Source organism: Carassius auratus, unplaced genomic scaffold (assembly GCF_003368295.1).
Source record: "Carassius auratus strain Wakin unplaced genomic scaffold, ASM336829v1 scaf_tig00009243, whole genome shotgun sequence".
Taxonomy (NCBI): Eukaryota; Metazoa; Chordata; class Actinopteri; order Cypriniformes; family Cyprinidae; genus Carassius; species Carassius auratus.
This window is the reverse complement of record NW_020524018.1, coordinates 139,115-153,111: the sequence shown is the minus strand read 5'-3', so window position 1 is coordinate 153,111 and position 13,997 is coordinate 139,115. Positions and strand designations below refer to the sequence as shown.

At 35.0% G+C, this 13,997-nt stretch overlaps 2 protein-coding genes across 2 annotated transcripts; both read right to left on the bottom strand.

Moving 5' to 3' along the window:
- Positions 1-528: 528 nt before the first annotated feature.
- Positions 529-2,773, bottom strand: LOC113072519 (uncharacterized). Its single transcript, XM_026245511.1, has 3 exons — positions 2,407-2,773; positions 1,946-2,115; positions 529-1,112 (listed from the first exon to the last, which is right to left on the bottom strand). The coding sequence occupies exons 1-3, from the start codon at positions 2,561-2,563 to the stop codon at positions 642-644; spliced, it is 798 nt and encodes a 265-aa protein (XP_026101296.1). The 5' UTR covers positions 2,564-2,773; the 3' UTR covers positions 529-641.
- Positions 2,774-5,877: 3,104 nt separating this feature from the next.
- LOC113072518 (protein phosphatase 1K, mitochondrial-like) lies at positions 5,878-13,791 on the bottom strand. The gene is made up of 7 exons (XM_026245510.1): positions 13,692-13,791; positions 12,106-12,521; positions 10,887-10,987; positions 10,489-10,654; positions 9,310-9,454; positions 8,868-9,002; positions 5,878-8,033 (listed from the first exon to the last, which is right to left on the bottom strand). Exons 2-7 carry the CDS (start codon positions 12,495-12,497, stop codon positions 7,902-7,904), a joined length of 1,071 nt encoding a protein of 356 aa, XP_026101295.1. The 5' UTR covers positions 12,498-12,521; positions 13,692-13,791; the 3' UTR covers positions 5,878-7,901.
- Positions 13,792-13,997: the final 206 nt, after the last annotated feature.

The window sequence follows — 13,997 nt, the reverse complement described above, 5'->3', positions numbered from 1 at the left end:
ATTATCGTATTTGGAAGAAAATTATTACATTTAACAATTAACTACATTTTGACACGACCTGCAAATTAACACTAGGAGTATGGTTGGACGGAAGCAGTGCGACAAAAATACTATCCCATAATTTTGCACAGTAATCTGACAATAAATGTGGCACACCCAGATTTTCATATGCACACCCAGTCTCTTTTCTGGCTACACTACTGATATACATACATATATATGTGTGTGTGAGAGAATAAAGCTATAAAATATATTTAAAAAAAATAAATAAAAAATAAATACTTCTAGGGTTTTATTTTGCTTTCAAAATATGTGTTAGATTACGATTGTTTATTTTTTTATTTTAGTGCATTTCAGCGTCTTTATTGAAGATTTCACTGTACACTTACACGATGCTGCCACCTGCTGGACTGATGCAGTATTTTAACTCAAAAGCGGATTCGATGGCACTTCATCATGTCAAACTAATAAAACAGGGCTTGTTTTAATTATCCATCATCTAACATCCACAGAAATAATACACTGACATGATGTTCAAATTGTTTTATTATCTAACATGTAGATTATATCAAAGCCTCCACCAAGAAAAATAGTTCAGTAAAACATCTAAAACAAACAAGAACCACATTTCACCGTATATATTAGTGTTGATCCTCAGTTTTGAGCGCTCTCTGTTCGTGTCTCTTGGACGCTCGAGGAAGTCTCTCTGAATCCTGTGCTTCGTAGAGAAGAGCCATGATCTGTCTGCGGACACGCATCTGGACGCTGGGGTCTCTGAGCAGACGGTACTCGAGGGCCACCTGGCTGGAGAAGACCGCCGCGGCGTCCAGAGACGGGTTCTCCAGGACCTTACCGGACATCTGCTTCAGCACCTCCAGCTTCTGCAGCTCGATGTCGGGTTCGGAGGAGCGTGTGCGTTTGCCGGATGTGCTCCGGGGAGACGGAGAGCACGAGGCTGTTTCCTCAGGGATGCCGGTGTCTGGAGTGTCAGGCATCGGGGAGAGACACACACTGATGGAGTCGAAGCTGTCCACTTCTTTATCCGTCTCCTGAGACATTTCATCCGACTCGTCCAGAGCGTCCTCCGCTTTATCAGAGGACGGCAAACCCAGCTACAAGAAAACCAGGGTGTTATGACTCGTGCAGTAAATCTAGACATTCAAAAGGAGTTCACTATATAAAACTTTCACTTTCACTCTATGAAATGTCATTTTTTGTAAAAAATAAAAATAAAAAATAAAAACTCTAAACTCTAAAACTGTAAAAATTATTTATATTTTATAATAATATGCATTCATTTGTTTGCTATTGGTTTTGATAATATATGTGCATTAAATAATAAAAACAGAAAAATTATTTAGAATTTCTTAAACGGCCAAATTAAAAAACAAAACATTTAATTATTAAAACAAAAGTGTAAAAGAACTCAATTTATTACATATGCATTTTAATTACTAATTACTAAACTGAATTCAGTAGAATTAAAACTGAAATTTGGTTAAAAAGAAATTATAAAAAAAGTATTTGTTAAAAATAATAAATTGTTTGGGAACAATTCATAATTTATTAACTTTATTAACTAATTAGATTCCAGCACTATTAATACATTATTAAAATCAAAAGTTATTTTTATTAATGTTATTTAAGGGACTTGAGCAATCACGGACTAACAATAGACAGCTGTATTCATTAACTAACAAGAACAAATATTAATAAATACCCAAACAATGTATTGCTCATTGTTAATAAATGTTAGTTAATGCATTAATTATAGTAGTTAAAAATCGGAACCTTATTTAAAAGTGTTAAATTTAACACGTTTCCTGATTAACTAAAAATGCTTTTTGGTCACTAAAATGTAACTAAAAAGAATGCAGAAAATGTTACTGTTAATTGTAAAATATCATAGAGCTCTGTGCATGTTCTGCTGTGTTTGCAGACGTACAGTGGTCTCGTGCCGCCGATGAACGATGTGCGGCTTCAGGAAATCAAGGGCCCTCAGGAGCCAGCGCTGCCTCATCGTGAGGGGCTTCCTCTCACCCGTGTTTGCTTTAGGTTTCTTCAGTCTGGCATATTGAGTCCTCAGAGACGCCACCCGGGTCGCCACCGCCTCCACTGAGGAAAATAACACATTTCATAGATGCATTTCAAAATGCATAATGCGGATCCTAACCTGTGCATGCTGTTTAAAGGCAATCGAGAGTGCTTACATTAGAAAAACCCATGCAATTAATTGTTAGTTATTGCAACAAATATATATCTCTGCAACTTTAGACTAGTTTTGTGCACCAGGGTCACATTTAATTTTAATTCCTTAAAAGATATTTCGATTGCACTTAAGTTCTTGTTCTGTCTATGCACTCATTGAAGGTTTGCACGAGCTGACTGCAGGTAGGTAACCCTCACCGGGCATCTGCAGCGCCTCGGAGACCTCCCTCCAGCGCTTGTCCTTCTCCTCTCGGTTGTGGTAGTCTGCGGAGGAGATGTCGTACAGACATGCAGACTGCTGCCAGAGCTCGATCAGAGTCTCCTCCGCCTCGGGGGTCCACGATCTTCCAGTCATCGCGAGCGGAATATACTCTAGTCTCGCCGATCACTGTGCTACGGTCGCGGGCCTCATTTACATAATCGCTGGGAACGCGCGGGCGCGTGAACGAGCGCAGCGACGCGACGAGACTCGAGTTTTATGGATCGGAAGACTGGGAATCTTTTACTGTCTATGGAATATCCTTGTTTTAGAGTAATGGTGGCTTATAAACACCCGTGAAGCATGCATACTGCCACCTAGTATCTCGGAGTGTGTAGACAGAGCAGGGTTGCCAGGTTTGCACAACAAAGCCCTTCCAATTGTTACTCAAACGCCCAAAACTAGCCCGAGGGCGTTTTGACCCTGACGAAAGTTAACCAGGGTTTTGCTATAACCATATTTGTAGTAAAACTTATATTGTGATTATACAAATGGTAGTCAATACGACAAAAAAAAAATAAATAAATGATTACTACAATTTTACTATGGTTAAACCATGGCTATTTTTGGTAAGGGGACGGGGTTCCATCTGTAAAAAATAAAATAAAATACAATAAAATAAAATAAAATAAAATAAAATAAAAGTAAATATTGTGTTCTGAAATACACTCAGAACAAAATGTATAAAAGCTTTTGTACATTTTTGCATTCTTTAGGTACAAATTTGTACCTTTTGAAAAGGTTTCGCCCCAGTGACAACTTTTGTACCTTTTTTTCTGAGTTTACACGTTTTTTTTTTGTTTTTTTTTACGAGGTTCCTCTGGTAAATTGGGGCTATATGGGAGAGCGGGGGGTAACACTTTTTGACTTTCTCAATTTGTGTTAATCCACATGGGGTTCAGAATATAATTTCATCATCCACAGTAATTTTACAAGTGTCTAAAACAAATATGTCGCTTTGTTTAATAATTACATTATTTAGGTTTTCCTTTATTTAACCTAAAAAAATAAAAGTGAAGTGAGACAACATGCCCCGTAGGTGGGGTACATTGTAACATCTGAGGGGCACGCTGTAACATGACAGCTTAAAATATTATCTGATCTCAGGAAAAAATATAGGCTATATATATATATATAGATCAGTGTGTCCTTTTGTTGGGTTCTTGACCTTTCATGTTTTGGTGGTGACGTTACACTGTTAGTTTTGACTGTGTGTTCATTAAAAACACATTTAGCTTGACCAGCGAAGCCAAGTAAAAATAAACAAAAGTTTCTTAGAAGTCCAATTTCTGATTAAATGTATATTGTATTGCTTTAGCATCACTTATAATGTCAGATCTAGTAGTATTGTATAAATCAGATGATTTCAATAATTTACAAATCACACAAAAAGTTTCATCTGAAGCAACACAAAGACCACAGACGTCAAGAATCAGCATATGAATCTCAACAATGGTGAATCAACAAAATACTTCATGCTACAATGCATGAAAAAATTGCCTTTTTCAAAGCTATTGTAGGTTGTATGAAAAACACAAGGTGGCTGAATTTGCCTGCTTTTTAGATGCATGTAAATGAAGCTTATAGACATTATACTTAATTCAATTTTTTAAAATTAAATCAAGCTTTGATTATGTTGGTGAATGGCCTTTCCGGAGTACCGATCTGAATCAAATTCAATTACTCTTTGACTGTATATGACTGTATTTAGTGTAAAAAAAACAAAACACAGGACACTAAATTCAGATCTAGGCTTTTGCAGACAGGTGAAGTCTGAGGACACAATGGCAGAACATACATGCATGTAATATCAGTAAAGGAGTCTCATGCTGTTCTCGTGTATTTTTAGCCCACCGACTCACAAGACATGTGGGATGTGTTTACCATCTACAGATCGAGCCATAGTTCACCTTACGCTCCAAAGTTCAAGGACCAAGATTGCCGTGGGCCACTGTTGAACCATAACAAACTCACATTACAGCAATACATTTTTCTCAAGTTTGCAATATCAAGCAGCCCCTTACCAAAAAGTAGTGTACTTCAAGTTTATAATATTAAGTATACTTAAGTAAAGTTTGAGTATATTTTATTTAAAAGTATACAAATGCTTGTAAGTGTACAGTTTTAATACTCATTGGGACTAAATTGGCCCACTTTCTAGTATATAAAAGTATACTTTTAAGTATACTTTAAGTTTAACAGTAGCAAATATTGAGTACACTACTAGTTTACCTCTATGTTTGTAGTTTTTACTGCAATTATACTAAAAGTGAACTTTTAGGTACACTGATAGTTTACTACGGTAATTAAATACTTTGTGAAGTATAGTCTCAGTAAACTACTAGTCTAGTAGTTTTATACTGCAAGTATACTCATGTGTTTTCTTTAAGTGAACTTCACATCATACTTTAAGTATACTAATATGTCCCTATTTAGGTTTTAATGTGTATATATGGTGTTACATGAATATCTGAACATACAAAACATCCAAAGAAAGAACAAAGAAAACTAGCAGCTTCATGCATTATTTTTTTAAACACTTTGATGTGGGTAAGTTTCATTAAAAAAATAAATAAAATTGTAAACTAAAAGCTGAAAAAGACTATGAATTGGATTCAGAATGATAATCAAAACTTAGATGGTCAACTACTTCATCAGTAAATTTATTCCATAACGTTACAGTTTTGATGCTGTTTCATGTCAGATGATAATGTTACATGTGCTAGTATCTTGTGTTTCTTTTTTCTTCTTCACTTGTCTTTTTTTAGAAATTCTGTACAGAAGATGTGTACTAGCGCCCTCTACTGTATAACAATGAAAACACAGATTCTAGGAGTATAGCTCAAATATATTTTTGTATGTATAAGTCAAGTATACTTAAATGTCATATTAAGTATATTTCTGAGGAGTACATAAAGCCCATTTCTGAGAAGTACATAATAAGTAAACTAAAAAAATACTTTCCTAAAAAAAGTATACTAATAGCACACTCAAAAAAGTTTATTTTTCGTAAGGGGCATAATGGACGTTTTTTTTGTTCAAGAAGTGAATAAGGCCAAAGCCAAGCGACTTACAAATTGCCTTCTTTACTTTTTAAATACACATTCCTAGTCTTATTTATCATTGCATGTTTTTCTAAAGAAAATAAATGATTGTCTTTGTAATCTCGTATTAGAGTGTCATAACTCGCTTTCAATTCCATATCCACATGTACTCCTTTATCCAAAAAGCATCCAATGCTTAGTTGCAATATGAAGCAACATCTGGGACATTTGTTCTAAGCTACAAAAGTTTTAATGTGCTTCTGCTGATAGCATTTGAAACATAATTAAAACCATTCTAGTGTGCTGAAATGAGTTCAGCACTTGTTGGTAAAGATTCATGTTTATTTAAGAGGAGAAAGTAGCTCACCATGTTTCATAGCAGTTTTTATTTCACAGGAAGTTCTCTACAATCGTATTTCATAACTGACATGTGATACCATCAGCAGTGTAGAAGATATTTATACTACACTGAGAGAGTACACAAGCCAATCTCTCTAAAACAGTACTGTACCAATGCAAAACTTTGGGATCAACTTAACCAAATGTCTTTAGCAGTATTACCCACTTGACTTGATTTGTCAATAAAATCACGTTACAAAGTAGTAAGGCACTAAAAATGTCCATTGTGCTCAGATAACTAACATTTTACACTTTTAGGGTACATTTACAGGACGTCTGTACTAAAAACTTAAAACTTTGCATACAGACACCAATGTCGTCAAAGTGATCCCAGTTCACGCGGATCCACATAAATGACTAAAAACACTGTATTATGCCAGGCCTGTAGATGGCGATGTCACTTTGCAAAGAAACATAAACATTCTTCGATATGTAATCAGGCATGCCTTTAGACAGAATACGTAATATGCATGTGCATGATGTCACCGGTTTTACAAATTAGCATTTTTAAAGTTTACATGGAGACAATAACGGTATAATTTTCAAAAATGCGCACTTGGAAACATGTTTAAAAAAGTTTGCGTTTTCAGGTCCCCAAAATGGCATCGTCGTGCAAATAAACGACCAAAACACCAGAAAGTTTTCTGTATTTCATTGTTGAAAAGGGTGTTGTGTCAAGTAGAATCAGTGTAAAAAACTTGAACATGAGAGAAATCTTGACATTTTCATGCAAAAAAAACATACCTGGCAATAAAGCTCATTCTGATTCTGATTCTGATTCTGAAACACTCGATTGTGCGGATTCCTATTGGAATGACTCAATTTCACCCGCAAACTTTTGCTGAGCAACGATAAATGTGATACACCTTGATAAAGTGCAAATAAATCACAAAATGCAAACTTGCAAAAAAAAAAAAAAACGGTGTGCACACAATGCGTGTATTTTACTAAACTACATCGCCAACTACTGGCCCGGCATGAATAATACAGCGTTTTTAGTCCATGTAAATAAGGATGAAATGAAATTTTCAAAAATGCAAATGCAGCTTTTAAATTTTTAGAACATTGTTGTCATGCAAATGAACAATTAGTCAGATAAAACCAGTCAATTGTTTAAAACAGAAAATACAACATCATTAAAAAAATAAACAATTACTATTTAACATAGTTATAATCATTATTATTATTACTATCATGAAATATTAACTATTTATTGAATGCGTGTGCACATATGGGTTGGTATATTCCACAAGTTACTTTTATATTCAGTAATAGCATAATAATAACTCTCAGAGGGATTGGCATGATATATGGACATTACAATGTTAATGTATTTGGTCTTGGCAGAATAGATCTGCTTCGCTGCTGCTGCTGTTGCCAATACATCCATAACATGCTGCTGTGAGCAAGTAAGAAACATTGCTACTCCAAATATAACATACATGAAATAACCCACATATAGCGTACATGAATCATCTTGCAGCAGGCCTATACAGGTGGAGCTGGGGAAGGTGGAGGGCTTCTGAAGTAAGCTGCAACTGCTACGGTAATATATTTATGCTGAGCAGCGAGCTCATTGGTTACCGATACAGGAGGGAACCAATCAGCTGTGCCATGTGATAATGATGTCATTAGGACAGATTGAGTTATAAGTACTGTATTGGAAGGCGCCATCTAGAGTTTCATGCCAGAACTCTGTATAAACAGTTTTAGCCAATAAATAAAGTTATAAAGACTCATTTGTTCTAGATTTATTATTTAACTTTTGTTTTGATGGGCCTCTATCAGTGTTGACACAATTACATACACAGAATTCAATCATCTTATGTTTCGAGAAAGACGTAATTATTTAACACAATGAGTGTTCCCTAACAATAAATAATAATCCACCAGTTTTACTCTCGCTTCATACAGTTGGACTTTTGTTTACTATGAGAACAGGTTGTTATTGGGAGTGTTTTTCTCTTGTTGAGATGATCTTTTGACCACCGTTAGGACCAGCGGCCGATGGAGGCAAAGTTTCGGCTCATGTTGTACGTATATTCGCCGTTCTGATGTTTTCCCCAGGCTCCAAATGGGACGACAATGACTGTGCTGTTGTCCTCCGAGCCGTACTGCAGAGCCTTAACAACACAAACTCAACTTTAGGAAGACGAATCTTAACGCTGTTGTGTAACAAAGTAGCGTTGTCAAATAAAAATTCGAATTTCGAATATATGTCGAATTTGAATGCAAAAAACGTTGCATTTAAATTTTAGGTCTGCGTCAGGAAGCCTTATCAGTGGCGCATGAAATGCAATATCTATTTAGGTGTAATCGCATTTTAATCCTTTTGTCACCCATTCCAGTTAAACTCACTAGATTTGGCGCTGTTCATTAAAAATATTGCGCAAAAAAGCCAAGCCATTCACACAGAATGCACATTTATCACATTTTCTATAGGGACATCTTTTACTCATGCACTCAATTACAAATTAATGTAAGTTCAACTCAAAGTTTTGAGACTTTATGGTGTTTTTTCCCCATCCCATGAAAAAAGTACTCTTTGTGATTGGTTTTCGGTACTTTATATTAAAGTATACAATCATATCTACAAACATTATGCTATTTTGTTTCAAAATTTTACGCAACTTCATTATATTTCATTTAGATTTTTTTTTTAAACATTATGCACTTTTTTCAAAGATAATTTTGTTATTTTATTAATTTGAATAAATGTGCATTAGTAATATTTTGCTCGATGCGCCCTCTTGTGGCCTTGAAGCTTTTTTGCCCCTAGCTGAAATTATGCACTTTAAACTTGAATATAACTGGAGATGTTGATAATATTTAAACACACAATTCAAACGTAGTTTTTAAGCCATTTCGACAGCAAAGTTATACCTCATTCAAATGATGGGCAGAATAACTTCAGTATCCCATTTTTACTTTGTCAGATTATGATTTAAGTTTTAAACCTGCTCAGCGATGACGTTTGCCGCCTCGGTGGGGTCGTGGCACTGGTTGATGACATCACAGATCTCCTCGTTGGTCATGATGAAGTTGATGCCGTCGGTGGTGAGAACCAGGAAAGAGTCGTGAGCGTGATGCAACTACAGACGTGAGAGAACAATGAGAGCAGGTTTGACAAGTTTTACGAATGGAATTTAGCACTATTTCATGTTTCAAGTCACTTAAAGGAATAGTTCACACCAAAAAATACAAATTGAACGAAGGTCTTATGAGTTTGTAACGACATGAGGCTGAGTAATTAATGACAGAATTTTCATTTTGGGGTGAATTAACCCTTTAAATGCTGATCAAATGTTTGAAATGACACAAAATGAAATAAAGCACAAGTTAAAAGCCAGACTTTTATTTTGAAATAATGCAGTTGACTATAATTTGACAAGCGCATACTAGAGTTCGAGTGGTCTCTGGTTCTGCGATCACGCCGCTCTTCTTCAGGTCGAAGTCTCCGATGCTGCGGGTCATTGCCAACCGGCCGTTAACGTTTGCCTGACCGACACTATTCCAGGTCACAAACCCACCACTCTGACGAATCCTACAAACACAGATATTACTTAAATATTGGGTAGGCTGCATTCATTTGAAAAAAATATATATATATATAAAATACAGTAAAATCAGTAATATTGAGAAATATTATTGCAGTGTAAAATATCAGTTTTCTATGTGAATATATATTAAAATGTAATTTATTCCTGTGATCAAAGCTGTATTTTCAGCATCATTCCTCCAGTCTTCAGTGTCACATGATCTTTTAGAAATCATTCAAATATTCTGATTTACTGCTCAAGAAACATTTCTGATTAAAATTATTACAAACATTTCTGTTATTCCAAATAAAATGTAATATAAGAATTTAACTGTGAAAAATAGAAATGCTGTTATTATAGCTAACTAAAACCAAAACCATTAAAAATATACTTTTGTTACTAAAAATAAAAGTTTACTGGAATAAAAATGTAATAAAATAAAAAAAAACAGTTTAGTTGACGAGGCTAACTTAAAAAATGGGGGAAAAAACCCAACCTACATAGACATATTTAATATTAAAAATTAAAAACAACAAAATTACTATACCTAAAATGAGATTAAAAATATTAATATTTTAATACAAACTATAATAGTATATAGCTAACACCACAAACACAATACTATCTTAATTTCTTTCATATTATATTTAGAATCTTTAAATTTGTTGATTGTAACAATAAATGACACTATATATCAAGATTTTGTTATTTAGTGGAATTACATGTGTCCAAATCATTGGTACTGTCCAATTACTGGCATTTACAGGCTAATCCAAGATATTGTGACAAAATGTGGTTAAAACACTCAGTGGTTAAATCAGTAACCTAAAACAGAACTTTTATTTAAGTGATAGACAGAAATTGTTCTGCAAACGAACGCTTGAGTAACACTGCACGCACGGTTTTTATGGATGTGAGTTGTAATGTGAGTTGCAGGTCTTTGCTTTTATTAATAGCACATAAGAGAGCGCTCTTCTATCACGAAACATACCAGAACGTGTTATTCCTGGAGCGCTGGTGTGTGTGTGTGTGTGTGTACCTGTGTTTCTCATCTTTCCTATCTGGCGTGTGGTCGTCGGTGAGTTTGCGCACTTTTCCCTTCCTGCACAGCAGAGCTCGACTGTCTCCGACGCTGCCGACGACCAGCTCGATTCCGTCTCGTAACAGCGCCACCGTCGCCGTCGTGCCCACCATCATGAGGGAGGCTGGAGCACACACACAGACACACTTTACTGGAGTGTGCATCAATGCATGAACCGACAGACGAATTCACTGACTTTCACTGATTTTCCATGACTTTTCAATGACTTTCGGAATTTCTATGACCTATAATTAACAGAAAAAAACCCTGGGAACCCTGTATGTTTAATGCAATGCAAGATGTTTTGGATAAAAGCGTCTGTCAAATGCATAAAGACAAACGTGAGTTTTTCATACCGTTGCCGTACATCTGCAGCTCCGCTGACAAAGCTGCGTCCACTTGCAGGAACGCTTTAGACACAACTGTTTGTAAATCTGTTTCCACCTCCAAACAATCCCTACAAAACACGAAATCCTCGTCATTTCATTTACAATGATGCATGTTTATCCCTTACATTAGATCCTGGGTCGGCTTGACCTGTAATGTTTTTTTCAATGTTGGAAATAATGCATAAAACTAGGATGATATTCTTAACCATTTCTCATTGAGGGTAAAATGAAATGTTTGGTGTTTACATTTTTATGCATGATATTCTGCTTTAATGTTTGAGATTTAGGAAAGTACGCAAAAAAGGTTAAAGAAATATATAATGTATAACTGTTGATAAAATTCATATTTCTAATTTGTTTAAATAGTTGTCAAATGCCATTTTTTATGTGTATTAACGTTAAAACTGCACCGTTTTTTTTACCTGATTTATTTAATATAATATTTGTAATAATAAATTCTGTTTAAGATATTCACATTTTGTAATTTGTCTAAATAGTTGTTAAAAATAGTTAAAACAAAAATTATGTTTAGTTTTTTTGTAATGTGTGAGAAAAATATGTATATTAATGTTAAAGGGTTATTGTTTTTACCAGATTTTTTTATATTTAAAATAGTGTTTTTAATGTTTAAATTTACTAACTTTTTAAAATATTTGTTAAATACAGTTTTTTTTAACTGATCGTGTTTATTTGTTTATTTTATGTAATGTGTGACATATACAATTTTTACTGTTTTTACCAGATTTTTCATTTAATATAGTTTTAATCTTAATCTTTAATTTTTTTAATCTTCAATCTTTTCAAAACATTAAAATATATAGATTTTATAAAATTCAAATATATATATTTGTTAAATACAGTTTTTAAACATTCTCATTTTTATTAATTTTTTTGTATGTATTAAGATGTATTAATTTGGTTTTCAATATATTTTTTTAAATATTCACATTTAGTTTTTTTTTTTATTAAATAAAAAAAAAAATTTTTTTCAAAAAAGTTATTTATGTGCACATTTTTTTTTTTTTTTTTTTTACTTTTTGGTTAATTATCACTATTAGTATTATAGCTTTTTAATGTTAAATCCCATTTAGGACAAACTGTCCTGAAAAAAATAAAAACGTGAGCAGAATGTCAGTCTTCTGCAAGGGTCAAACGTGTTTAACTGAGCTGAAGGTCAGTCCTGTACCGGATGTGCTGCTCCATGTGTTTGTGACAGAAGTCCGCGGCCTGTGGTCCTCCGTGTCCGTCGAACAGAGCGAAGAAGAGGACGTCATGCGTGAGTCTGCTCGCCTGGAAGCGGTCCTCGTTGTCGCGCCGGCGGCCGATGTGGGAGGCGCAGCCCACCTTGGACAGGCTGATTTGTGGGATGGGGGTCCCATAGCGGATGCTGGGAGGCAGCAGGATGGGCTCCTCTATCCGGTTATCCCAGATCCCGAAGGAGTCCCACGTGGCTGGACGTCCGCTTCCATCCACGTCCAGACGAGTGCTGCTCCACCGGACCCCCCCGCTGGTGCTCCGGCCCACCGAGGACAGACCGCATCGGAGCAGACGGGACACTGAGGCCACTGAGACGGACATCGAGACGATCCTCAGACGGGACTCCTGTCCATAAAATCAAACTCACAGTTACTGTGTTTATTTCAAGGTGTCCTTTTCACATGTTACATGCAAGTAACCCTAAACCAAACCCTAACCTTAGAGTAAGTACATGTTACATTGCTAAGAATTCATTTGAACAACTTTAAAGTCGATTTTCTCAATATATAGATTTTTTTTTGCACCCTCAGATTCCAGATTTTCAAATATTGTTGTGTCCTAACAAGCCATGCATCATAGAAAGCTTATTTATTCGTCTTTCAGGATGATTTATAAAGCTTAAGACTGTTTTTGTGGTCCAGGGTCCCAAATGATAAATAAACTAAACATTATTTTGCGAACTTAAAGTCAGTTTGTGTTGATCTGAATGACCCCTAGTAGTAATAGTGACCTCTTCAGCCCAAGTTCACATGCACGAGCTGTGCTCAACTGCTGATCTTTGAGGGACGTGTGTTTCGTGTCCAAACAAACACAAGCAAGCACAAGACTGTAAAAGTGACGTCACTGGACCATGTGACATTGACTCTGACATTGATGTTGTATCATAACAAGAACACGTTCTGCAATGAATGTTAATGTTGCATAATGCACGCACAATTTAAATCACACACACACACACACACACACACACACACACATATATATATATATATATATATATATATATATATATATATATATATATATATATATAATTATCTTTGTTCCTGAGGTTTTTGGTATTTATTTATTTTTTACTTTTTATCTTAAGTTATTTATTTAATAATGTTTGTTTGTGTTTTACTTTGCCGCATTTGAATTATTTTTCTAAACCTTAATTTAACTTTATGCCTGTATTATGTGAAAACAGTAAAATAATTACAACGCCAACACACCAAAAACAAAGGTTACACCAAACAAACTACACCAAAATGCGCAAACAACATGGATAAACAAATTTTATATTTTATATATGTATGTTTTTAGTGTTTTTACTTAAACAGCCTGGTAGTCTAATTAATAAATATAGTTGAAGTCCCAGCAATAATAATATAACGCAGTTTTTTTTAAGTATTAATAATTCGTCAAAACATTTAGGCTAATGTAACGTTACCAGTTTTCACGGGATGCTTCAAAAAAAAAGTCACTGCTTATTACAAACGCAAAAATACACGAAAACAATTTACAGTAACTTACCTTCTGCAAATAAGCAGGTTTATCATTTAGTTTGCAAAGTTGTCGGTGTCCGACTCGGTCTCCTGTCCAGCTGGAGTGACACAAACTAAGTTAAAGTGTGTCAACTAGTTACATTAATAAATAATCCTGCTCCAGGGGGCGCTATGCGGCTCAAAAGATTTTGGAGTAACTGAAACTCTAACCAGATAAACGCAAACGGCTGTGATTGGTCGATCCTTAGCAGCGCTGAGCAAAGTCACACGTATCAGATGCCAAGCGGTGCTTCAGAAGCGGGTATGGATAATAATTAAAACCGAAATAATAGCT